Genomic DNA, 25,951 nt, shown 5'->3' with positions numbered 1-25,951 from the left:
AGGTTTGCTTAGTCCCAGTCTTCTTGAGGGTGCCGTTTTCTACATAAATTATTTGAGTTTTCTGCATGGGAGACTTGTTTCTTCTCCTTTGTTTAATCCTTTATATCAGTATGGATTTGTGGATATTTATTTTATACTTATACTTTGGATTACAGTCAAATACTATTTTGTTGCTCAAATTGTTTCAGCTTTGGCTATTGGGAGCTCCTTATTTGGCTTCTATGTCCCTTTGACATACCCTCATTCTTGGTTTTTGTTTTGTTTCTGAACACATCCTTAATTTCTGGCACTACAAAATGTTGCAGGCTCATCTTGTATAACTTTCTGCCTCAATCCTAGGACCAACCATTTCTCCAAGAATCCCTGGTTCCTTTTATTGGAGAATTGTATTGAAAACTGAGATCTGGGTAGGTAGTATTATTTTTAAGACCTGTCTTCCTGGCCTTTTCTTTTCTTTTTTTTTTTTTTTTTTTTAACACACTTGCGATTTCAGCAAGTGGCCAAAAGTAGTCCCAGCCTTCTTGGAACTTTAGTAAGTCTGGGAATTCTGTGAGGTGTAAGAAGGGAGGTGGGATTAGGAGATAGATGGTAGTGCTAAAGGGCAGAGAATCAGGGCACTGGAGCCTTTGTCTAGATCCTTCAGGGCCCACCTCTGCATTAGGTCAGGCACATCATTATAGAGGAGCACTAAAAACACTCATTCGAGCTTTGTATGTTTAGCAAGGCCACAGTTGAATTTGGAGAGTCTAATATTGGTCACAGTCCTTGTAAAAGGACCTTCCTGATATGTTGTTCTTCGTGTCTAGTTCCAGGAAAATTATCTCTGAAGGTAAATTTGTGAGCTTTCATCAGAAAACAAATGATGTATAACCAACTTGGTTCTCTTTGTAGTCTTTTAATGTTGGCTTCCAGAAAACTTAGAGTCAAATATACTGTGTGCATATCATTTGCTCAATTCAGGTTCTTTTTTTTTTTTTTTTTAAAGATTTTATTTATTTATTTGACAGAGAGAGACACAGCAAGAGAGGGAACACAAGCAGGGGGAGTGGGAGAGGGAGAAGCAGGCTTCCCGCAGAGCAGGGAGCCCGATGCGGGGCTCGATCCCAGGACCCTGGGATCATGACCTGCGCCGAAGGCAGACGCTTAACGACTGAGCCACCCAGGCGCCCCTCAGGTTCTTGATAGTACCTATTTGTTTCTTCCTCCAGGTGAACTCTATATTCTTTTAATCCTAATTGCTTTATTTACCTAGTTTGGGCCTAAGCTGCTGCTTTCTTTTTTTTTTTAAGATTTTATTTATTTATTTGAGAGAGAGTCAAAGAGAGCATGAGCAGGGGAGGGGGTAGAGGGAGAGAGGGAGATGCAGACTCCCCACTAAGCAGGGAGCCCGATGTAGGACTCAGTCCCAGGACCCTGGGATCATGACCTGAGCCAAAGGCAGAGCTTAACCGCTTAACTGACTGAGCCACTCAGGCCTTGGCCTAAGCTTCTTAAAGATCCTTTTCAAGTAGGCAGGGTATTATCTTGACTGTTTCATAGAAGAAATGGGAGCAGGCTTCCATAGAAGAAATAGGAGCAGGACCTACTCAAGAACCTGTTTTCTGGCTGCTGCCTAGAATGGTCAAGAGAATCCAATTCTAAATGAGTTTATTTTCCCAGTGACATGTATTTTCACTTATTTGACAGTTTCAGTGTGAGTATTCACATATTCTTGACATCAGCTACTCTGCTTATACAATTAACACTTTTTCCTTACTAAGTTGTGAACTTGGTTTGCTTTTCAGAAGGTGTTATCTAGAACAAATCTGTATTACTTCCTATTCCTTGATGTCATATGAGCAAATTTTAATGGTTTCATATTACCTTTGTTTAATTAAGAACTTTATAATAAATATTACAAGTGTTTATTGTTTAAAGAGAAGTAAGTACTCTTTTAAGGACTTGCTGTTACAGGAGGTAAAAGTGGCAGTTATTTATCATAATACCAAAGTACTTTAGTAGAATTTAAGAAGAAAAAATAGAATCTCTCAATTCTTGAGAAACCAGATGATCTTTTAAGGTGATCTGTAATTAGAGCATTTTTATTAGAGGAAATTTAAAACCCATCATTTCAACCTTTTAGATTTTGCCAGCTCTGGCTAGTCATAGGCTTGGCTCAGTTTTCTACTTCTTAATTTTAGCTACCTGCTGATTTATGTAATTATGTTGGGGTTAGTGCATATGATTTTTTTTTTTTTTTTTTTTTTAGATCAATGGCTTGGGTTACACACACAAAGATCAATGACTTACCTCCTAAATAGCTGCAAAGTTATGAACTACATGGGAAACCTACTGATTCTTAGAAAAATTCTAGGATCTCAGAATGCCCAGCAGTTCTTAGGAGCCTAAAATGAAAGTTAAGTTGTCATGTTGCCTGCCTGGATTTCCAGATATCTGGATAAACAACCCTCATATAGTTGTGTCAACTGAAGGTCATGGGGAATATAGAAATGTGAAGGCCCTTAGGGAATTGTGGTCATTATCACACACTTTGGGGGAGTAAATTTCATGCTAATAAAAGGTGTTGGCAGTGATGGGTCCTTTGCCTTCAGCCTCTTGTAAAGCATTTGAGTCTTTGCCCTAGGATGAATCTTTAATACATTTTCTTTCAGATGTCATGGAAAGATGTCATCTTTCAGATGTCACTTCACCAAAGCAAGTGATTCTACCATAATTGTAGTTACTCAGTACAATGTAGCAAGGGATAATTTAAGCAATTTTTACCCCTTCTGAGTACCAGAGACTTTCCGAAAAACATGGCAGACTTCTTAATTCATTTTGCAAAGTGCTCATTGGAGGATTTTGCTAATGCCTTAATAAGAGTTTTCTATTTTTAAAGATTTTTTAAATTTAAATTTTATTTTTTTTAAGATTTTATTTATTTATTTGACAGAGAGACAAAGTGAGAGAAGGAACACAAGCAGGGGGAGTGGGAGAGGGAGAAACAGGCTTCCCGCTGAGCAGGGAGCCCAATGCGGGGCTCGATCCCAGGACCCTGGGATCATGACCTGAGCCGAAGGCAGACACTTAACGACAGGGCCACCCAGGCGCCCCAAGATTTTTTATTTTTTAAGTGATGTCTGCACCCAACGTGAGGCTCAAACCCATAACCCTGAGATCAAGAGTTGCACGCTCCACTGACTGAGTCAGCCAGGTGCCCCTTAATAAGACTTTTCTGACTTAAATCTAGGCTTTTGTTGTCATCTGGAGAGGCTCCTGTCCTTAAATTAGTAAATTTTGAAAAATTTTTGTCTAGGGGCTCCTGGGTGGCTCAGTCTGCCTTCAGCTCAGGTCATGATCCTGGGGTCCTGGGATCGAGCCCTGCATTGGGCTCCCTGCTCCGCGGGGAACTTGCTTCTCCCTCTCCCTCTGCCTGCTGCTCCCCCTGCTTGTGCTGGCTTGCTCTCTCTCTGTCTCTGTCAAATAAATACATAAAATATTTTAAAAATTTTTACCTATCCCTCTATCTGTCTATTTGAGAGAGTGCGGGCACATGCAGGAGCATGGGGAGGGGCTGAGTGAGGGGGGAGAGGGAGAGAATCCCAGGTAGACTCCCTGCTGAGTGTGGAGTCCATTGCAGGGCTTGATCCCACAGCCCTGAGACCACGACCTAAGCTGAAACCGAGAGTCATATGCTCAACCGACTGAGCCACCCAGGCGCCCCGGGTGGTTTTTCCCAGGTCCTTGCCTGACTGTGGAGATGATGACATCTTTGATGACTGTTCAGTGCTGTATTCTTGATTCCATTCCCTGCTGTCCTCTACTGGTTTCATTTACAGTAAACATTTCTAATGACTTGTAATCCTCTCCTTCTGCTTTACAGATTAAATTAGGGGTGCCTGGCTGGCTCAGACGATAGAGCATATGTGACTCTTGATCTTGGGGTTGTAAGTTTGAGCCCCACATTGGGTGTAGCGAATGCTTAAAATCTTTTTAGGGGCAGGGAAAAAAATAAAAATAAAAAATAAAATCTTTTTTTTTTTTTTAAGAATTAAACTAGTGTGGTGAGCAAATCTGGAAGCTTATTTTTATGCAACTTTATTCATAGGAGCTAAACCTAAGAGTTTTTAGGTCAGCTTGGAATGTGAAAATATGTTATTCTTGCAATCTACCTTTTTGAACTTCCTCCTTGCTCTTAAGAATTGTCGTTGTGCTTTTGGGGGCTAGGGAGTGGGGATGTGTGAGTATCTGACTGGTGAACAGATTCTGAATAAAGGAAGAGTGACACCATAATGGTGACTATATGTTACTTTGAAATTTGATTAGTTCCCGGACTTTTTGCCCTATAATATGTGTGTGTTCAAGGTTCTAAAGAAGTCTGTTCTTAAGCCTTTTCTTTTAATTGATTCAGAAAAAGTTTCACATGAACAAGAGGCCTTTAGGAATCTTCAGGGCTAAATATTCCTTCCCCCTTGCAGATTATTTAGTTATTGCTGACTTCAGGGCCTCTCCCTTGTGAGTGCCTGCTAACCCCTCCACGGTGGAGAATGGCAGACTGAACAATGCAGTGTCCCACTTGAGAGGACTCTTCAGGCGCTCTTACTTGCACTGACCCAAAGAATCCATCACATTCTGTTAGTCTTTCTTGGCTTCTGTGCAACCCATTCTTTCAGACATTCCTTTTGTGGGGAGGCAACATGGAATGTCGGAAGAACATGGATTTTAGACTACTTCAAATCCACACAATTTATTAACTCTGTGATGGTGGGCAAAATTACTAAGTTTTCTCATCAATAAAATGGGGATAATAAGACAGGCCTCTCTGGAATTGTTGTGAAGATTAAATAAATACTATGTATAAAGTTACTAGCATAATTCCTTAATCCCTTTATCCTTCCAAACCACTCAGTTGCAGAACCTCAAGCCTAAATCACTTAATACTTTTTTCTTTGTTCCCGCATCTTGGCTGCTAAGTGTTGCCACTAGAAATCCATAGTCTATAATCTCAGCTGAGACCTCAGTGCTACCAAGCAATACTTTTATGTGATTTTTTTTTTTAAGATTTTATTTATTTATTTGAGAGAGAGTGTGTACAAGCAGGGTGGGGAGGAGTCGAGGGAGAGGGAGAAGCAGGCTCCCCACTGAGCAGGGAGCCTGACGCGGGGTTCATTCCCAGGACCCTGGGATCATGACCTGATATGACCTGAGCCAAAGGCAGATGGGTAACTGACTGAGCCACCCAGGCACCCCCTTTTATGTGATTTTGGTCAGCTTTCTTCTTATGCAGAGGTCAGAAGTTGGTGGCCCCAAAGAACTCGGTTCTATAGACCTCTTTTGTTTGGCCTTGAGATAGTTTTTCATATGTTGGGTTTGGCTGTGAGGATTTAAAACTTAGGAGGTTTCAAATAAAAGTTAAAATGTCTAGCTTCTTTTGAAAAATCGGATGCTCTGAAAACCCAGCATGACATGGCACTCATTGGTTTCTCTCTTGAGACAGGCACATCTTTTCACTTTGCCAAGTTGTCCACAACCTTGTGGACCTACACTGGCCCATTAGATTCAGTTACATTGCTCACTTGATCCTTGTGGGCATTGACTTTTTGGTTTTGTCCTATGGGCTCCCCCTCCTTAAAATCCCTCAAATTTGTCCCCTTCTCCTCATACTCAAAGTCCTCATCATTACTAACCTGGAGTACTGGAATAGTGTCCTAATCCATCTTCTTATCGCTAGTATTGTCCCTCTCAAGGGACTTGTCTTCACAGTATTATCAGATTCATCTTTCTAAATTGCAGACTGAATCACATCACTCTCTTGTTTTAAATCTTCATTGCCTTTCCACTTTGTACCAAATGAAGTTTAAACTCCCTAGCATGGTTTGCACTTCTACATGATCTGGCCAGTACCTCTCTAGCCACTTAACCTCTCTGTGTTTCAGTTTCCTGCTATGGAACGTAAGAGAAATAATAGTTCTTACCTATAGCATTATAATAAAGACTAAATTTTAAAATGCATATAAAGCACTTGGCATAATACTCAACCTTTAGTAAGTGCTCAATAAATATTAATAGTATTATGGTCCTACTATATTTTTGTTTTGTTTTTTTCTGGACCCCAGGTGTTCATATTTGCCTTTTCTTCTACCCTGAATGTTTTTACACCCTGTTTTTCCCTTAATTGCAGCTCATCCTTTAGGACTTAGCTCACGTGTCACCTCCACGGTACACTCCCCAAACCTCCATATCGCATGGCACCTGTGCTTTCCTCTAGTCGTGCACTTTTCACATTACAGTGAGGTCTCATTTCTTATTCGTCTTATTTAGACTTTTAAGCTCTTCGAAGACAGGAACTATTTTACATATCCCTGTATCCCCAATGACTAGCACAGATCTAAGCATTGACAAATTAATGAAGGATCAACATCATTCATGGCAGAAGATACTTGATTAATATTACTACTGTTACTTTTAGGGAATTTAGAAGATGTGCCATAAAACGTTTTTTAATTACCCCTTATTTCAAATTAGTCTAGCAGTGAAAACTATTCTTTAGTTATTATATTTTTCCTCAAAATGAAATACCTTTATTTCTGACCATAAGTGATACATGCCTTTGTAGAAAATCAAAAGAAAAATAAAAGTATAAAGAAGTTTTACTAAGAAAAAAACTAGTGTTATTAAAGTGCTTTAAATGCATAGACTTTTGTGTGCTGCTCAGTTTCCATATTTAAAATCGCACCTATAAATGAACCTTGTTTGACAGAGAGCATTAGAACATCTAGTTTAATATAAGGAAGCTACTAGTTTTGTGTTCCACATTGCAAGTAGCTTCCTGTCTTAAATAATGAAATGTGCCTTCTGCTAGGACAACCATGAACCCTAGAAAAGAAGTTGCAATCCAGTGTGTCATATTACTGTCATTTCCTCGTTTTAAATATGACCATTCACTTACCAATGTATGCCACTTCATCTGTGCTTACAGGCCATTCTCTACAAATGGAACAGTTTCAGTTTGGAGAACTAAAGCTAACAACCTAGAAGAAAGAAATTATCACTGGTGGAAGCCAAGGATGTCTTTTTTTAGGACAAATTTCTTGTTCATTCCCCATGCCTCTCTGCCACCCCATTTGACCATTGACATAATTTATGTGAAATTTGCAGGAATAGATCTTCCAGATTTTCTTCTCCACGCATGTCCTCTTTCCTTCTCTTTTTGCATCAGGTGTCCCATTTCCATTCTCTGCCCCTACCTCCACCCCATCAAGATTTGTTTTACAGAAGAGATGTGTTCTTATGTGTCTTTCTCCTTTTTGTAGTACATTCTTCTGGTAATTGTTCATTTCATTTTTGTGACCTGTCCCCTTCTAGGTAATGAAACTGGTGTACATTTTATATAGCAAACTTTTGCTAATAAGCCCAATTTGTATCAACTGTATTGCCTTTTTGGTATGGTAAGACATTCCATAGCAGCGACATATTTTATTTATTTATTTTTAAAGATTTTATTTATTTATTTGACAGAGAGAGACACAGCGAGAGAGGGAACACGAGCAGGGGGAGTGGGAGAGGGAGAAGCAGGCTTCTGCTGAGCAGGGAGCCCGATGTGGGGCTTGATCCCAGGACCCTGGGATCATGACCTGAGCCGAAGGCAGACGCTCAACGACTGAGCCACCCAGGCGCCCCGGCAGCAACATATTTTAGCCTTTAGTGTGGATACTGTTTGAATGAATGAAATTTGCTGTATTTGAGTTTCATCTTCTAATCCAATTCCTGTCTTTAAGAATGAACTGAACATAGTCATCATAATGAGAAATATCAACTGTCTTCTATAGACAGTGTTTCTTTCCATTCTCCAGTTTCTATAGGTTCTCTTCCCCAGTGTTATTTGCTTCCCGTTCTTACTTACTTTTTATTTTAGATCACAGATTCTGCTGGTCATATTCTGTACTCCAAGGAGGATGCAACCAAGGGGAAATTTGCCTTTACCACTGAAGATTATGACATGTTTGAAGTGTGTTTTGAGAGCAAGGGTAAGTAATCAGAGTGTTTCCCCTGAATTAAGTGTCTCCTCTCAAGTTAGAGCATGAACTTTGTCTCTTGGGCTATTAGGAAGAGGAAATGGTAACTACATTGTTTATGTGTCTTTCATACATATAAGTGAAAGTTGGCTAATCAGCTGAGTTCTTCATGTACAGGAGTAGGCTTTTTTTAAATGCTGTGACCTATTTGGCTTGAATGATAGAGTTGAATTTCATATAGATGCTGGAAAATAGTGCATTTATATATATGCTAGTGACACGTGTTCTCAGGAATTAGAAATAAGGTCTGTCTGACAAACAGTATATGGCAAAGTTAGAAATATTTTTGGTCTCCAGAGCACTTTTCCTCGTTCCGTCTTGCTGTGGATTCTTCTGTGCGTCTCAAGGTCAAGACCCCATAGTACCCTTTAGTCTGATTACTTGATGGCTTCTGTGCTCAGTAATGGGGGAAAAGGCAGATTCCTTTTTACTCCCTATTCATTAGTTTAAAGGACACTAGACTCTCAAAGCTTAATGCATTTATACTTGTTACATTAGTTGGGACTCTTTTTGGGCTGCAGGACGTAAAAACTCAAACTGCCTTAAAGAAAAAGAAGGGATAGGTCATTTGACTCTCTGAACTGGGAAGTTTGCAACGTGGTGCTGACCTCAGGCATAGCTGCATCTTGGGGTTTTTATGGTATCATTGGAACTCTGTCTCTCTCAGTGTTTCCATTCCTTGCCTCCATTTAATTTTAGTCTCAGGCTTCCTCTGTGTAGAAGCAAAAGGACTCCTGGCAGTTTTACATTTGTAGAATGTTCAAAATATAGGATCCTAGAAGAAGAGCAAGCACCTTTGCCAACAATGCCAGTAGATGCCCAGGAATGGCAGACGACCCAGCTGCTTTTGATAGGTAATCAAGAATTGACTCCCTTGATCTAAAGTTGGTCAATTCAGCCTAAAAGCTAAGGGAGTTTGCCAGAAGTAAATGGACCAATAGATTAAAAATAAAAAATTAAAGGATTTTAATGGTGATTTCATGACTGATACCCTTCTCTCTGCTCCCACCAGTGCCAGTTCCAGTTCCAGGATGTCTCAACTATATTCTAGACATTTCCACATGGTTGTGCCACTCTTACCTCAAAACCAAGATGTCTAAGACTGTGTTCACAAGCCTCCCTTTCAAACTAATTCCCCTCTCTTATCAGTGTTACCACTATCCTTCCAGTTACTTGGGCTCACATTTTGAAATTCTTTTTGCCTTTTTCAGCCTATCATCAAGTTACACTGATACTTCTTTCAAAATATCTTCTGTATCTGTCACCACACAAATCTGAACTCTAATCTTTTATTTTTTTTTAAAGATTTTGTTTATTTATTTGAGAGAGAGACAGCATGAGAGAGGGAACACAAGCAGGGCAAGTGGGAGAGGGAAAAGCAGGCTTCCCGCCGAGCAGGGAGCCTGATGCGGGGCTCAATCCCAGGACCCTGGGATCATGACCTGAGCCGAAGGCAGATGCTTAATGACGGAGTCACCCAGGCGCCCCTGAACTCTAGTCTTTTAAATCATGGATTGTGTTGGGGTGCTTGGGTGGCTCAGTTGGTCAAGTGGCTGACTCTTGATGTTGGCTCAGGTCGTGATCTCAGAGTCCTGGGATCGAGCCCTGCGTTGGGCTCTGTGCTAGACGTGGAGCCTGCTTTAAGATTCTCTCTCTCCCTCTCCCTCTGCCCCTGCCCCCCCCCAAATTGTGTGTGTGTGTGTGTGTGTGTATAAATGTATACACACAGTATAGTCAGCACTCAATTTCTGGTTTCATTTATCTTGATATGGAAATGTGATACCTTGTAGTCTTTGGAGCACCTTTTAAAAAATGGTCCATTTGACAGAGAAATGCAGAGAAGTTTGGTGTTTTTTAAAATTTTGTTTTGTTTTTAACAAAGGGGACCCTTTAGGGCCATGATGTCAGCTAAGGGGATAGGCTAGCTGGTCTGTGCAAGAAACTGTATGGTCTAGACTGAGAATAGCCAGAGGTCTGTGGTTTTGTGGTTTCACTTGTGTTTGAATAATGCTAATGCTGTGCTATGGCAACAGAGAGATGGTGGGAAGAGTCTGTTAAGAAGAGAATATCTTGATCATTTGGGCCAGGTGGGTTGTGAACGGATTCAGTTTCATAATTTTTTAAATGAGGAAGGAGAAGCAGAAATCTGCACTGCATCTCTTCTGGGCCAATGCCGTGATCAGGATTACACATTGGATTTGGGAAAAGAGACCTCCCTCTCTGGGTGCCACTTTTTTTGTTTTGTTTTGGAGACTTACTGGTTTAATGCTCAGAAGGCATCTGTGACTTAGTTTCTTAGTCCTACCTAGTCTTATTTCTGTTGCTTTCTCTCTTTTTTTTTAATTTACATTTTTAAAAGATATTTGTTTACCAATTTATTTATTTTTGAAAGATTTTATTTATTTGACAGAGAGAGAGACAGTGAGAGAGGGAACATAAGTAGGGGGGAGTGGGAGAGGGAGAAGCAGGCCTCCTGCTGAGCAGGGAGCCCAATTCAGGGCTCGTTCCCAGGACCCCAGGATCATAACCTGAGCCGAAGGCAGACGCTTAATGACTGAGCTGCACAGGTGCCCCAAGGTTCTTATTTATTTATTTGTTAGAGACAGAGGGAGCACAAGTAGGGGGAGCGGCAGACAGATGGAGAAGCAGGCTCCCTACTGAACAAAGAGCCCGATGTGGGACTCCATCCCAGGATCCTGGGATCATGACCTGAGCTGAAGGCAGATGCTTAACCAACTGAGCCACCCAGGCGCCCCTGATGTGCATTTTTTTTAAGATTTTTTTTTTTTTTAAGTAAATTTTTAAGCCCCAACATGGGCCTCGAACTCACAACCCCAAGACCAAGAGCCACGTGTTCCACCAACTAAGCCAGCCAGGCGCCCCTCTGTTGCTTTCAAGTTGATCTTTCTGATCTATCCAGAAGAACTTCTGTACTGTCTTTTATTTTTTTTTATTTTTTTAAAGATTTTATTTATTTATTTGACAGCGTGAGAGAGGGAACACAAGCAGGGCGAGTGGGAGAGGGAGAAGCAGGCTTCCCGAGGAGCAGGGAACCTGATGTGGGGCTCGATCCCAGGACCCTGGGATCATGACCTGAGCCGAAGGCAGACGCTTAATGACTGAGCCACCCAGGCGCCCCTCTTTACTGTCTTTTAAACATGCTGTACTCATTTCAATATTTGAGCCTTTGCCTGTGCTGTGCCCTTTGCCTAGAGTACTTTGTCCTTGCCTTCAGGTGCTCTCTCTTTAGTGAAGTCTGTCCACAAGTTAACCCTTCCCTTCTCTAACCTTTACTCCATAGCTGGGATTATTTGAACTGGTTTTTTTCTCTTAAGGTTTTTAATGCTTTGCATTTTCATCGTAGCTGTTACGAATGTTTGTCTTAGATCCTACTGAATTATTTGAAGGCAGAGATTGTAATTCAGTCACCTAGTGAGTTCTCACTGAGTAGTTATTGAATTGACTTCAGTCCATTTCAGAAACCTCCAGTGTTCAGGCAGCGGGGAGTGTAGTACCATTCTCTCTGGCTTGTACTTTGAAGAACTCCAAGGCTTAAGTGGCACGGTTTCCTTAAACTCCTAATTCCATGCAGGCAGTTTGTGTGTTTGTTTGTTTATTTGTCAGAGAGAGAGAGAGAGCAGAAGCATGGGGAGTGGCAGGCAGAGGGAGAAGCAGCAGGCTCCCCACTGAGCAAGGAGCCTCATGTGGGACTCGATCTCAGGACCCTGAGATCACGACCTGAGCCGAAGGCAGACACTTAACCGACTGAGCCACTCAGGCGTCCCCCATGCAGGCAGTTTTTTATTTCATAAATAATTAGGTAAATTCCAGGGGATTGGGGCTGAGCAATTTTCTGGGATTCCTGAGTCTTTCTCTCTCTCCTTCTTGATGATTTAAGGTTAAATTCTTTTTTGATCAAGCTGAATCAGTTTACCTTTTCTGAGATAAGCCTAGCTCTGTTGGCCCTACTATCCCAAATAGGCATTTCTCTTTCTTTTTTTTTTTAAAGATTTTATTTATTTATTTGAGAGAGAGAGAATGAGAGACAGAGCACATGAGAGGGAGGAGGGTCAGAGGGAGAAGCAGACTCCCTGCCGAGCAGGGAGCCCGATGCGGGACTCGATCCCGGGACTCCAGGATCATGACCTGAGCCGAAGGCAGTCGCTTAACCAACTGAGCCACCCAGGCGCCCGGCATTTCTCTTTCTAAGTAGCATCCCTGAAAACTGTACTCTTCATTACAAGTGTTTTTCTTTCTTTTCTTTTAAGTGTTTTGTGGGTCCTATAACATTGTATTAACCTACTGAAATGGCCTTACATTGACCAAAATGTTTGAATTAAAGTGGAATATTAGCTAAATCCTGTGTTGTTTTCAGTACTCATGTTTATATTAAGTAAATCCAAGCTTAGCATATACCCAATAATCCTTTTTTTTTTTTTTTTTTTTTTTTCAAAATTTGACAGGGCACCCTTTTCAGATGTGGAAATGTACCTTTTCGATCTTAGTTGGTGCCCACTACCTATTGGTCTATATGCCACTCAGTTTTATACTGTGTTGACTTGAGTGTTATTTCCTAATCCAGTAAGCCTGTATGTTGTCTCTTCTGCTGTTCTGTCCCTGTGTAGTACCAGCTGCAGTGTCTTGTGTCCTGCCTGCTCAGAGATGTTTGCCAGCAGCATGCTCTCGTTGCTTTCCGGCACCCCACACAGATAGAGGCTTTGTCTGGAATGCTTGTGATTTTAGCCAGAGCCAGGAATTTTCTGCAGCTGAGTAGGGGGAGGAGTTGTGGCTGTTTCCCTCTATTGAGAGGGTAGGGGTTAGAGAGAGGGAGGGTGGGTGGGTGATTTCCCGGAATTTTAAATATTCTACACAATGAATCTTTTGATTTCTTTCTCAGGAACAGGGCGGATACCTGATCAACTCGTGATTCTAGACATGAAGCACGGAGTGGAGGCGAAAAATTACGAAGAGGTATGTCCTGCTGTAACAGCCGGTAGTGTGCTGTGCTAGGAGGTTTCTGTGACCTAGGCAGGCCAACTGGCTATGCTTTGTCCAGAAGGCTTTTGTTTTCTCAGCAGTCATGTGACAACCAGCTACAATCTTACTGATACAAAAAGTTGTGTTAACAGTCTTGAACGATAATTCTGGCTGTGCCTTCGGCCAAATGACTGAACCAGCTATCCCACAGACATGTTAGTGTGTAGGGACACCTGGGTGGCTCAGTTGGTTAAGCGTCTGCCTTCGACTCAGGTCATGATCTCAGGGTCCTGGGATCGAGCCCCATGTTGGGCTTCCTGCTCAGTGGGGAGTCTGCTTCTCCCTCTCTTCCTCCTCCTCCCCCCTGCTTGTATGTGCACTTTCTCTCTCTCTCTTTCGAATAAATAAAATCTTACAAAAACAAAAACAAAAACAAAAAAACCCAAAACCACAAGAACTATTCAAGACTGGAGGATTGATCTTTACAGAAAGGTAAGAGTATTTTTACCCAGATCAGAGTCTTCTTACAACAGTACCTGAAGGTATGAAGAAGAGGTGGGGGACAGGAAATGTAAATGGTTTTTAGAGAATGTAAACAAGGGCGCCTGGGTGGCTCAGTCCTTAAGTGTCTGCCTTCGGCTCAGGTCATGATCCCCAGGGTCCTGGGATCGAGTCACACATCAGGCTGCCTGCCTGGCAGGAAGCCTGTTTCTCCCTCTCCCACTCCCCCTCCCATTCCCCCTCCTTGTGTTCCCTCTCTCACTGTGTCTCTCTCTGTCAAATAAATAAAATCTTAAAAAAAAAAAAAAAAATGTAAACAAAATAAAGGAAAGTTGATTTAAGTGATTTAAGAGAATTTTCTAGGACTGATGGACCCACAGAAAGTTGCTCCATCTTTGGTCAGGACCTGGGAAGGAAATGTCCTAAAATGGAAGAAGATTGGAAGTGACCGGCTAATTCTGCAACAGGAAGTAGTCATACAACAATTGCAGCTCTTTAAGTCTTTCCTCTGTTTCTTAGTTCAGATATCCAATAGAATAACACCAGACTGAGTTATTTGTAGGTGGTCAACAAGAGCGAGGGATATGGTAGAGGTAGTGAATGGAAGACAGTTCCTGGTAGAGACTTTGAATTGCTTGTTTCTGTGTCTAAGCTGGTTTTTAAAAGAAAGCAAGAGAGCCTCTTTACTTGATGAACTGAAGAGTAAATTGAAATAATCCTTTTAAGCTTTGATGGTTGAGGAGAATCTTAATTATATTTATATAAGGTAATGTATGTTAAAATGCTATTTTAAGGTATAAAAGAGAAAAACGTTGCAGTTATTCTGAGGTAGGAAAATAGGTAAGGTGATTTTCAGTTTTCGATGACTGCTGCAGTATCCTCAACTTGAGACCACTCTCGAAGCCAGCATGCATTGTTACAATAGAAATTTTACCTGTTGTAACTCTTTCCTCCTGATACGATGGCTGCCATTTATTAAATAATAAGGCATTTGATTAGACATTAGACATAATTTTTCCCTCTAAAACAGAGGGCATTGTGAATTTATATAGAAAATGATGTGGACATCTCTGTCACAGAGCATGTTAGAACTCCTATTCCTCCTGGAATTTCTACCATCCTTGGACTTTGTTGACATTGGGGAAGGGCCTTTATCTTGCCTGACCTTTTGCTTAACCCACGAGGGGAATCCCTAGCAGAAGGAAACCACAGCACTTCCTTTGCCTGCTTCCTGCTTTGGAAGTCTGGCACGTCCTAAGCATGTCGTTACGCACATGGTTACAACACAGCTCTAAATTCTGTTTCTTAACCAAGTAACTCCTGCTACTACTCTCTTTGGCGATCTTACCACCAACCCCACCACCGCCCCCCAAAAAAGGCAGAGCAAACTGAGACAGAGGAGAAGTGGTTTCGACACAGGCCAAAGGCAGCCCGTTTCCTCAGTCAATGGCTAGGCTCCCTTGAATCTTGCTTAGAAATAGCTGTTACTTGTCTCTCAGCAAATGCCTGTGACAAGAACATGAATAATAGAAGCACTTGTTCTCTGGTTAATTACCAGCGAGCACTGAGCATATGTAGAGGTTTTGAGGCATTTAATTTCAGGCCCTTGAGGTAATAGAGAGCTTTTATCTCCAGAGGATTTGGGCCTATTGGTATCAGCATTTGGCTTTGGGGAGGTGGCACATTTTCTTCAAGTTTTTTCATATACAAAGTATCTTCCTCACAGTTGTGGGCTTCATGATTCTGAAATCCCTTGTGGTTTTGTAAAATTGAATAGTAGTCAGTATTTCAGTAGCTGGGCAGAGTACTACAATGCCTACTAAATTGTTAGGATTTACTTAATTAGTGCATGTGGAATTGCTATGTAAACAATACAAATGTAAGATGATATTTAGAAGCTAGAATGGTTGTCCTATTGTAAAGAAGCATAGAGTCTTGTAGTTTGAATTCTTTAAAGAGTTCGGAATGCTTATGTCCTCAGAAATAAAGCACTTTTGATCCCCTGTGTTGAATTTTAAGGACCTTTCACCACTGTCTTTTGCCCATGGTGGGGGGGGGGGCGGCATCTTTTTTGTGGTCTGTGGTACCAGAGCAGCTGCTTGTGAGGATTAATTGTCTAATCCTGCAGTTGTGGAAATGAAGGCAGTAACTGTCCCACGAAGAAGGAGCTATCTGACACATCCTCAAACTCTGGGGCTGTATATGTCCCTTCTTGATGTGGATGTCAGCATTTTCAGTACAACTAAAATCCTGTTGTGCCTGTGGGTTCTATTAGTATGTCATTTGCTATCAGCATGTATACCAGAAACACAGTTGCCCTTTTTGGAACAACAGCTTAAGACTTTCCAAAAGTTCTACTTTTTTGAATGCCCTCAGGAAGGAGGAACTCTGGTTCTGCATACTAGATCCAAAATCCTTTCTCGACATGAGTAAAGTGAAATAACGGGCAAGGCACCTGACACATTGTTGGTTAGTTCAGTAGATTTTGGCTTCCTTCTCCTACCCTTTCTGGAAACTGACTATGACAGAGTAAATAGAATCATGCTAAATTTCATATAGCCCCTAAGATTGGCAGTATTATCTGGCCTTATTTTGGTACATTCTTGACCTTTTGAGCTTCTATGAAGAGGCTTGTGATTCACATACGTCCCCACACAAGTAAACTTGTCCTTGGCTATAGGTCTGCCTTCTTTATCTTGATTGTGTAGACTAGACGATCTCCACTGCTACTGCTGTGCTTCTGAAATTTGGGGGGCTATGGTGGGGAGTGTGGAGGTAACAGCAATTTGACTGAATTTGGCTTACCACAAGCAGCTTCTCTTAAGTCTCAGTGCTCCACCAAGGAAAACAATCTAGCGATTCTCTAGAGGTCGGTTTCACATGTATGTTTTAAGAAGCAGTTTTTCAGAGTTAAAACCTTTCCTAGGTGCAGTTCCATATGACTCTGAATTCTAGGTTTAAATCATCACTAGGGGGCGGAAGATTTGGATATGGCTTAAGAAGGGTAATTTCACAGTTTTTTTGAGGTGTACATGTGCAGGGAAAGGCTTTCTGACTTGTAACTTTTCCAAGCAGTCCCTTCCACCACAGATGAGAGTGATAGTGTGGTAGGGAGGACTTTCTCCTGGGCAGTGGGTGAAAATAGATACAGAGTGCTCTAAGGAAGCCTTGCTTTAGGGGACCAACAACACTTATTATCTCATATGAGAAAGTTGGCTCCTCTGAAGAAGGCATTGAATGGGCATGCTATACGAAGTTTACATTGTATTAATTTCTTTGAGTTCAAGGGCCAAACTAGTGTGGGGAAAAAGGATAAAAATCAAAACAATGTGAATATGACAATGTATGATTGTTAATTATGTGGCACAGTCTAAGTGCTGTAGGACTTGAGGAAAGAGGGAGTCGGTGTGGACAGAAGTTGTTAAAGAAAGCTTCATGGTTAAGGCTTGAAAGATAGGTAGGGGTTGGATACACTGAGTGAATATACTTTTGGAAGTCAAAGGTACGGTTTTGCTTGCATTTTACAGCGGCAGAGCTTTGCAGTTCTGATGCTGAATAAATGCTTTGGTGACCTTGGGTAGGGATTCAAGAGACCATGGTTCTGCTAGTCCTGGTCTTCCACCCAAAGGACTTGATAACTATGGAATCTTCAGTTTCATTTGTAAAATGAAGTCCCTTGTAGCTCTAATAGTCTTTATTGATGGCTAAAATGCAGCTTACAGGGGGAATACTACCCTCTAGTGGAGAACCTATGGTACATAACATTGTCAAGTAGGCTTTGCTTTTATCGAGCTGTTGGCAAAATACATGTCATCCTTCCAGCCTGAGAAGAGAGAAGTAGACTGGAATAATGGCCTGCCATCCTGAAACATTTATAATTTCCCATTTTTTTTTAAGATTTTGTTTGTTTATTTGACAGAAACACAGCGAGAGAGAGAACACAAGAAGGGGGAGTGGGAGAGGGAGAAGCAGGCTTCCTGCGGAGCAGGCAGCCCGATGCGGGGCTCAATCCCAGGACCCTGGGAACATGACCTGAGCCGAAGGCAGACGCCTGACGACTGAACCACCCAGGCACCCCTAATTTCACATTCTTACAGACATTGTGAACACTAAATCAGACGTTCAGAAGAGCAGAACAACAGTCAGTGGGGATTTTGATACAGTTGTTCTTGTTATCTTTTTGTACTGACTATGATAAAAGTCTTGGTGATAAACTCATTGAATACTTAGTCCTGGGCAAGCGAAGAGGGTCTTCCTGAGAATAGTGATGATAATTTCCTTAAAATTTTTACTCTGTTAGTCTGTAAAAATTAGAATAATAGCAGTATGAAACCAGGGAAGTTTGACTAATAAACTGGACGACTTATCCAGATCCTTGTGGCCTAATATAGCTTGATCATTTCACCTTTGATCCAGAAAAAAAATAGTGTAGTCTACTAGTTTCCTTCATCAACGTTTTAGTACCTTCAGAATAAAATATAAACTCAGACTTGGATTCCAATCTCCGATCCACCAAGCTCAGAACTTGGGCAAGGGTTATTTAACACTTTGAATCTTAATTTCCTGATCTGAAAAATTTAGGGATAATAATATTCACCTTATATAGGGTTATGAGGATTAAGTAAGATTATAAGGTATAAAATACATACACATTATGGATATATACTGATAGGTCTAATTCATTATACTGCCTTCTTCATCCTCTTCCTCGGTTGAACTCCTCCCTAATTTTTGAGCCTTATATTTGCTATTACCAACAACCCTCCCCCAAGCATGTATAAGGCCATCCTCAATACTAAATTTCTTTGGTTTTTCAGGTTTTAGGGCTTTTCAGGTTTTAGGCATTTGGCCTGTTGTCATTTAACAAAAAAGATGGGGAGGGTTAGAAGTAGTCTTCAAAGTAATTTTTTAAAAGAATATTTTCAGGGGCACCTGGGTAGCTCAGTTGGTTAAGCTTCTGCCTTCGGCTCAGGTCATGATCCCAGGGTTCTGGGATCGAGCCCCGAGTAAGGCTCCCTGCTCAGCGGGATGCCAGCTTCTCCCTCTCCCTCTGTGGCTCACCCTGCTTGTGCTTGCTCTCTCTTTCTTTCTCTCAGTCAAATAAAATCTTAAAAAATATATATTTTTTCAGCTGGCAGGGGCATGGCCATAGTTTCACTTCCAGGTTTTTTTGCAAGTTTCTATTTATAGAGAGCCTTAAATCATTTATCGCTAAAGAAGTTTCATGCCATTGCTTTTATACTATCTCATTCAGGAAGCTTCGGAGATGAAAGTATAAACCAGGAGGGAAAATGTTAAACAGACTAAAGTTGAGCTTATTATATATGTCTTGTATTGATATCTTTTCCCTGGGGAATTTCTTTGCTCTGTGGCTCTATACGAAATCAACCAACAGGTATATAGTCTAGAGTAATGGCAAAATCTGGCATTTGGGCATTAAGCTAGGAGAGTTAGCTAAATGCATTAACTAACCATTAGTTAAATGTTACAGTCAGTTAGCTTCATTCTGTTTGTAGCTGTCAGTCATGCCATTAACTCTAGCCAACATTTTACAAATGTAAGAAAATATACATCCAGTGAAAGAAAACTTAGGTGGATCATTGCAAATTCATCACATTTTATGTACCTTATTTAAATATAAACTTACTTTTTATATCCCCATCCTAACAGCAATTTCTAGCTTTATTTTAAGTAACTTTTATTTTTTTAAGATTTTATTTATTCATTTGAGAGAGAGAGAGGCAGAGAGAGCACAAGCAGGGGGAGAGGTAGAGGGAGAGGGACAAGCAGGCTCCCCGCTGAGCTGGGAGCCTGACGTGGGGCTCGATCCCAGGATCTGGAGATCACGACCTGAGCCGAAGGCAGATGCTTAACCATTTGAGCCACCCAGGCACCCCAAATAACTTTTATTTTAAATAATTTCACATGTTCAGTGAGGAATATAGATGAGCAAAGAACATAAGAACACTCTTAAACTCTTCCTGTTCATCCCACGTTAACTGCTGTTAACATTAGCTGAAAAAGAACAAAGAAGGTGAATTGGACAAAAGAGAAGAAAAAGGGCGTTCTATAGAGAACATACAATAAATAGAGAGTAAAGAGGTAGTTATTGAAAAAGAATTTTTTTTTAAGATTTTATTTATTTGAGATAGCATGAGCAGGGGGGCAGAGGGAAAGGGAGAAGTAGGATCCCCACTGAGCAGGGAGCCCAATGCGGGGCTTGATCCTAGGACCCCAGGATCATGACCTGAGCCGAAGGCAGATGTGTAACCGACTGAGCCACCAGGCGCTCCTTAGAAAAAGAATTTTTGATGAATTCTTAAGGAAAGATGTAAGAGCAACTGGTATATGAGTTTTAAGATCTAGAAAACTCTGGTGGTATATCCTCATTTTAAAAGTAAATCATAATATAAGATTGATAGGAAAAAAACAAAAACAGGCTAATGAAATCTTTGCTTTTGTCATATCTGCCTTTAGTTACTAGACACTCTTGGAGGTTTCACAGTGGTCTGGGTTGAGAAAGGAAAACAGTTCATTTCTTTCTCACATCCTTCATTCCTTAGCATACAAGGAAGTCCTCGAAGATTTCTTTTGGTAACTGGCTATGTAATTCTAAAAAACAAAAAATGCAGTGGTTTTTTTTGTTTTGTTTTGTTTTTAGCAAAGCTAGGCTTCATCTGGGCTCTGGAGCTCTGATATAAACCCTAAAGCTGTTGTGGGATTTAAAGGAGCAAAGCAGAATTCTCTAATTTTATAGTTTGAGTTATTATCTTAATGTTACAGTCATACATACTCCCTCATTCCTATGCATTGTCTATTGGGAATTTAGAGGGTTTTCTTTTAAAATCACATCTGACTATGACTCTAACGCTTATTATGCTGATAATATTGTTTCTTTCTTGGACATGAGTAGAAGGGCAAAGTAAAGTGCTTTATTAAAATCAGAAACCTAGGGGCGCCTGGGTGGCTCAGTCGTTAAGCGTCTGCCTTCGGCTCAGATCATGATCCCAGGGTCCTGGGATCAAGCCCCACATCGGGCTCCCTGCTCCACTGGAGGCCTGCTTCTCCCTCTCACACTCCCCCTGCTTGTGTTCCTGCTCTTGCTATCTCTCTTTCTCTCTCTCTGTCAAATAAATAAAATCTTTAAAAATAATAATAATAAATAAATCAAATCAAATTAGAAATCTTAGGAAAATAACATATTTTACTTTATAGCCTACTATATTACAGTACTTCCAAGGAGGTTTTAATCAAAGTATCAAAAAATTCTGAGATGGAAACACATGAACAGTTTGTGGGGAAGGGCAGAAGCCCAGATTTTAGAATATGTTAGAGTGATAACAGAAGAGGTTTTAAGTTTGGTGAAACTTTTTTTTTTTAAGATTTTATTTTTAGGTAATCTCTACACCCAACGTGGGGCCCAAACCTGCAACCCTGAGATAAAGAGTCACATGCTCTATCAACTGAGCCAGTCAGGTGCTTCGGGTTTGGTGAAACTTTTAAAAGACTCATCTGTTGCCTTGTGTTCTAGACCAGAGCAGTTTTTTCAAGGAGTAGGTTCATAATTCCTTTCTTTTCCAGATTGCCAAGGTTGAGAAGCTCAAACCTTTAGAGGTGGAGCTCCGACGCTTAGAAGACCTTTCAGAATCCATCGTTAATGATTTTGCCTACATGAAGAAGCGAGAGGAGGAGATGCGAGATACCAATGGTGAGGGGAAGGCAGCTCTTGTTTCTTCATAAAGGAGACAGAGCTCTTTTCTCAGTTTTGCCAAATGGGGATAGTGGAATGGGATGATGGGATGATCACTTACTTCAGTGTTGTTGTTTCTCCAGGTAAATGAGCTTTGTTAGATGTTCAAGGGAATAGAAATTTCTGTGATAGGCAGTTGACTATATTCTCAGCTTATTGTGTATCAAACTGATAGTACTAATCTTTGTAATTTGTAACATTTATATATAGAACAGTGAACTTTTAAGAAAAAACAATCCAAAATCCTATTGTCAGGCCTAGGGACTGAGTGAAGTTTATTAATTGCCTTTCCCCCCGGCCACTGTATAGCCCGCTGAGCCTCATTTCACTGTCTTATAACACTTTTGTTTTTTTAGAGTCAACAAACACTCGGGTCCTGTACTTCAGCATCTTTTCAATGTTCTGCCTCATTGGACTAGCCACCTGGCAGGTCTTCTACCTGCGTCGCTTCTTCAAGGCCAAGAAGTTGATTGAGTAATAAGGCCCAGTCTCCTCCCACCTTGTATCTCAGCCAGCTGAACATCACTGGGACATGTCTGACCTAAGGCATCCTACTAACAGCACCATCAAGGCACATTGAAGCTTTCTTGCCAGAACTGATCTCTTTTGGTGTGGGAGGACAGGGGTTACCACCTACACCCAACAAGTCAATGAGGGACTTCTTTTTAACTTGGTAGCATTTGGACTGGTTTTGCAACTATAGGACTATTATTAGAGTCACCTATGACAAAAAATAGGGGTTACCTAGATAATGCCAAAGTCAGCATTTGTACTGGGTTTCCTCCTGTGATCTGTTTGAACCATGTTTTCTTTCCTTTTCCTACTAGCTCACCAGCTTGGGCTTCCACTTTAGTTCCTTTACCAAGGTTTGTATGACCATGTTGAACTTGTTTCATTCTGATTGTCCTCTTTGGATTTCTTTGTGAAAACACACTTCACTTTCTCTTGACCCTTAGCTGAAATGTTTAGGTAGCTTCTGGTAATATCCTTTCATAAATTTATGTCTCTTCAAAGGGTGATAGATGGGACACCTCATAGAAATGAGCATTGAACTGTATATAACTCTTAAAGAGGACTTCATTTTAGAGAATTAAAATATTTGTGCTCAGCTGCCTGAACCTCTTTTGTGTATTTATGTGTGTTTAGTTCTATGCAGTTTTATCAGGTGTAGATTTGTGTGATCACCACCGCAAGATGCAGAACAGTCTCTATTCTCGTATCCCTGTACTACTACCTTTTTATAACCACAGCCACCTCCCTTCTTTTCCCCAAAGTCCCAATTTCTGGCAACCACTAATCTGTTCTCCATCTCTACTTTTGTCATTTCAAGAATGTTTTATAAATGGAATCATATAGTATGTACATAACCTTTTTTGAGATTGGCTTTCAAAACTCAGCATAATTCCCTCGAAATCCATCCATGTTGTTACATGTTATCAATGGCTTGCTTCTTTTTATTGCTCAGTAGTATTTCATGGTATGGATGTATCACAGTTTGTTTAACCATTCCCCATTGAGGGACATTGGCATCATTGTCAGTTTTTGGCCATTTCTACTAAAGCTGCTGTGAACACTGATGTACAGGTTTTTATGTGAACATAAATTCTCATTTCTCTGGGATAAATGCCCAAGAGGGCAATTGCTGGGTTGTATGGTAAGCACGTGTTTATTTTTCTAAGAAACCGTCCTACTCTTTTCCCGGAGTGACTGCCATTTTACCTTCCCACCAGCAACATGTGACCAATCCAATTTCTCGGAATCCTCACCAGTATCTGCTATTGTTTTTATTTTTTATTTTAGTCATTCTCATAGGTGTGTCTAGTAATGCCTCATTATGGTTTTAATTTGCATTTTCCTAATGGCAAATGATGCTGAACATCTTTTCGTGTGCTTATTTATCATCTATATATCTTCCTCAATGAAGTATCTATTCCTCTCCTTTTTGCCCACTTTCTAATTAGCTTGTTTTTTCTACTAAGTTTCGAGAGTTCCTTATATATCCTAGATGCAAGTCCTTTGTCAGATATGTGGTTGCTTGAATTTTTAATATAACTTCTAGCAAGGAAAATACAGGTAAAATTTACCAACTCTTCTTATGTGGCCAGTCACCGACTTAATTCCTGTCCTTTATGTGTTCCATCTAGCAAATTAAGACATGGGGTATAAAAAAAAACACATCTGGGAGGATTATGAATAGAGTAAATACTTGAAAATGAATGTTGCAAAAGCAAAGCCAAGAATTGCTGTGGGAATATAAGGTGCCTAAAGGCCATTAAGTAAGCAAAGGTATGGATACAAATGACCATGTTTGTGAACAGGAAAAATACTGTCACTTGAAAATTACTCCATTTCGCCCAGGAAAGTGGATAGGAGTCTGTCCTTTCTGTAATCTCTTTTAACCCCTGCTGACTGTTACAGGGCTTTGTCTAAATGCAGTGGCAAGAATTACAGGACTTAGGGCATATAGCTTGCAGTTAAGAAGCAGATGTATTAGAATTAACAGAGAACACTGCTGTGATGACCAGGGTAAGGTACAAAAGTAGAAGAGGGAGTGAGTTATGTTGTTAAAATCTCAGGCTGTTCTGTTAATGTTCCAGCTACTCTGAACCCCAAACCCCGCCCCCCCCCTTGTGTGAATTCCTCCAGCCTGGCAGAGTGGTTCTTTCATTAATTTGTGCAACATTGCCATCTGCTGGTAGGAATTGATAGGTACGGCTTCTGAGACTGGCGACCAAATCCTCAGCATAAGGACAGTGGATGTTGAGAAAGTCCACCTGTGGTATTACATATAGTAGATGACGGAGGATATATCCCAGTAGGAAAGAGAATAACCAAATTTGTGGGTCAGATCCATTTTTAGGGATCTAAAGGTCAAATGTTGTTCTGTACCATTAGCCTAATAAGAAACTTTCATATTTCTGACTGGTGCCTTTCCCCTTTTTCAGAAGCAATGACAGTTCTTAACTTGGTTATATTCTTCTGTTTTGACAAAATGGCAAAGAAGAAGATAGGAGAGGAGAATATTTTATTTTACTGATGTTTTTGTTCCTGAATGTGACTTTGTGAAACTGGGATTTTTTCCATGTCCTTCCCTTTTACTTTCATGCCGAAAATACCAACTCAGACATTTGTGCTTTCAGTTTAAAGTTCATTGATAATTACACCTTGATTTTATCGAAAAAGTAAAAATTATTTGTCTTTGATAGGCTAGTGCAAGAGTAAATCAGCTTTAAAAATGGGGATTTTATCTGCTTTCCTCCATTTTGAGCCTTTTCAACAGTCTATATAATATAGATAGGAATGATACAGTTTAAGTGCTGTTATATCATCATCATAAACTCCTGTCATAAGCCATTTTCCTGTTTGTTTAATGGAAAGAGGCATGTGGGATTTCTACAGATTCACTTGTAAATGTTGGACTGGGGATTTTTGTGTAAATTTTCTCAAATAAATGCTAGCAGAAACCATTTTAGGTGTATTTTTCTGTTCCTCTTGAGTATCTCTTTGTCTGAATTGGCAATAATTCTTCCATATTCTTCAGTTTTAAAGTATGGCAAATTATCCATGATAAATTAGAGAAAAGGTTGTATGTAATTTACTACAGATGGATAAAGTTTATTTGAGCTAATACAATTTTATTATATTTTGTAAGTATGTAAGCTATATAATATGTGTATATAAACATAATCATAATAATTAACATCTTCAGAAAGGCAAAATAGGGTTATGTAAGCCAAGCATTTTCTGTAGCTTCTTTTGGAAACTGCTATTGGAATTAGTCTTAGAGTGTCCTCTCCCTTACCCTCCATTCTTAAAATTCCCCTCCCAATTCACAACCTCTCAGGACTTGTTTTTTTGCCCATCACATCTATATAAAACCCAACCCATGGGCACCTGGGTGGCTCAGTCGTTAAGCGTCTGCCTTCAGCTCAGGTCATGATCCCAGAGTCCTGGGATCAAGTCCCACATCGGGCTCCCTGCTCAGCAGGAAGCCTGCTTCTCCCTCTCCCACTCCCCCTGCTTGTGTTCCCTCTCTCACTGTCTCTCTCTCTCTGTTGAAAAATAAATAAAATCTTTAAAACCCAACCCAGCAGGTTAGGGCCATTTTCTCCTTCCTTTTACTTACAGTTGAATATTTTTCATAAAGCTCCTTTCCAAGAGTCAACCTGAAGTGCTTTGCACATTCACAGGCTGGCATCTTATTTATCCTCAACCCCCATTCCCCCCAAAAACAAAATTTGTTGGTGAATCTATAAAGTCTATAAAGTAGAGATTCACAAATTGAGTATAACTATTTAATATCAAAAATGTCTTGGGGCGCCTGGGTGGCTCAGTCATTAGGCATCTGCCTTTGGCTCAGGTCATGATCCCGGGGTCCCGGGATCGAGCCCCGCATCGGGCTCCCTGCTCTGCGGGAAGCCTGCTTCTCCCTTTCCCACTCCCCCTTCTTGTGTTCTCTCTCTCGCTGTGTCTCTGTCAAATAAAATCTTTAAAAAAAAAATTTTTTTTTAATTGTCTTAATTCTCACTGATGATTTACTTTTAGAGAACATAAACAATGAATGAATTCAGCAAAACTTTTAAATGAACTTAATAGTCTCAACAGTATCATATACTTGTTAAATGGTAGTATGTGTTCTGCATATTATTATTCAGTCTCCTGTAGTGGT

The 25,951-nt window shown here is 40.6% G+C and overlaps 1 protein-coding gene across 1 annotated transcript in view; it reads left to right on the top strand.

The window, feature by feature from the left end:
• Window positions 1-24,749, top strand: part of TMED10 (transmembrane p24 trafficking protein 10) — a 36,360-nt gene extending 11,611 nt beyond the window's left edge. Inside the window, exons 2-5 of the mRNA XM_032405614.1 lie at window positions 7,895-8,006; window positions 12,952-13,025; window positions 21,114-21,240; window positions 21,639-24,749. Of these exons, the coding sequence (XP_032261505.1) occupies window positions 7,895-8,006; window positions 12,952-13,025; window positions 21,114-21,240; window positions 21,639-21,760 (435 nt within the window). The 3' untranslated portion in view covers window positions 21,761-24,749. The remainder of the gene's footprint in view (window positions 1-7,894; window positions 8,007-12,951; window positions 13,026-21,113; window positions 21,241-21,638) is intronic.
• Window positions 24,750-25,951: the final 1,202 nt, after the last annotated feature.

This window comes from Phoca vitulina, unplaced genomic scaffold, assembly GCF_004348235.1.
Source record: "Phoca vitulina isolate PV1807 unplaced genomic scaffold, GSC_HSeal_1.0 scaffold7, whole genome shotgun sequence".
Lineage (NCBI taxonomy): Eukaryota > Metazoa > Chordata > Mammalia > Carnivora > Phocidae > Phoca > Phoca vitulina.
The sequence above is the reverse complement of the archived record's forward strand: the minus strand, read 5'-3'. Positions and strand labels throughout refer to the sequence as shown.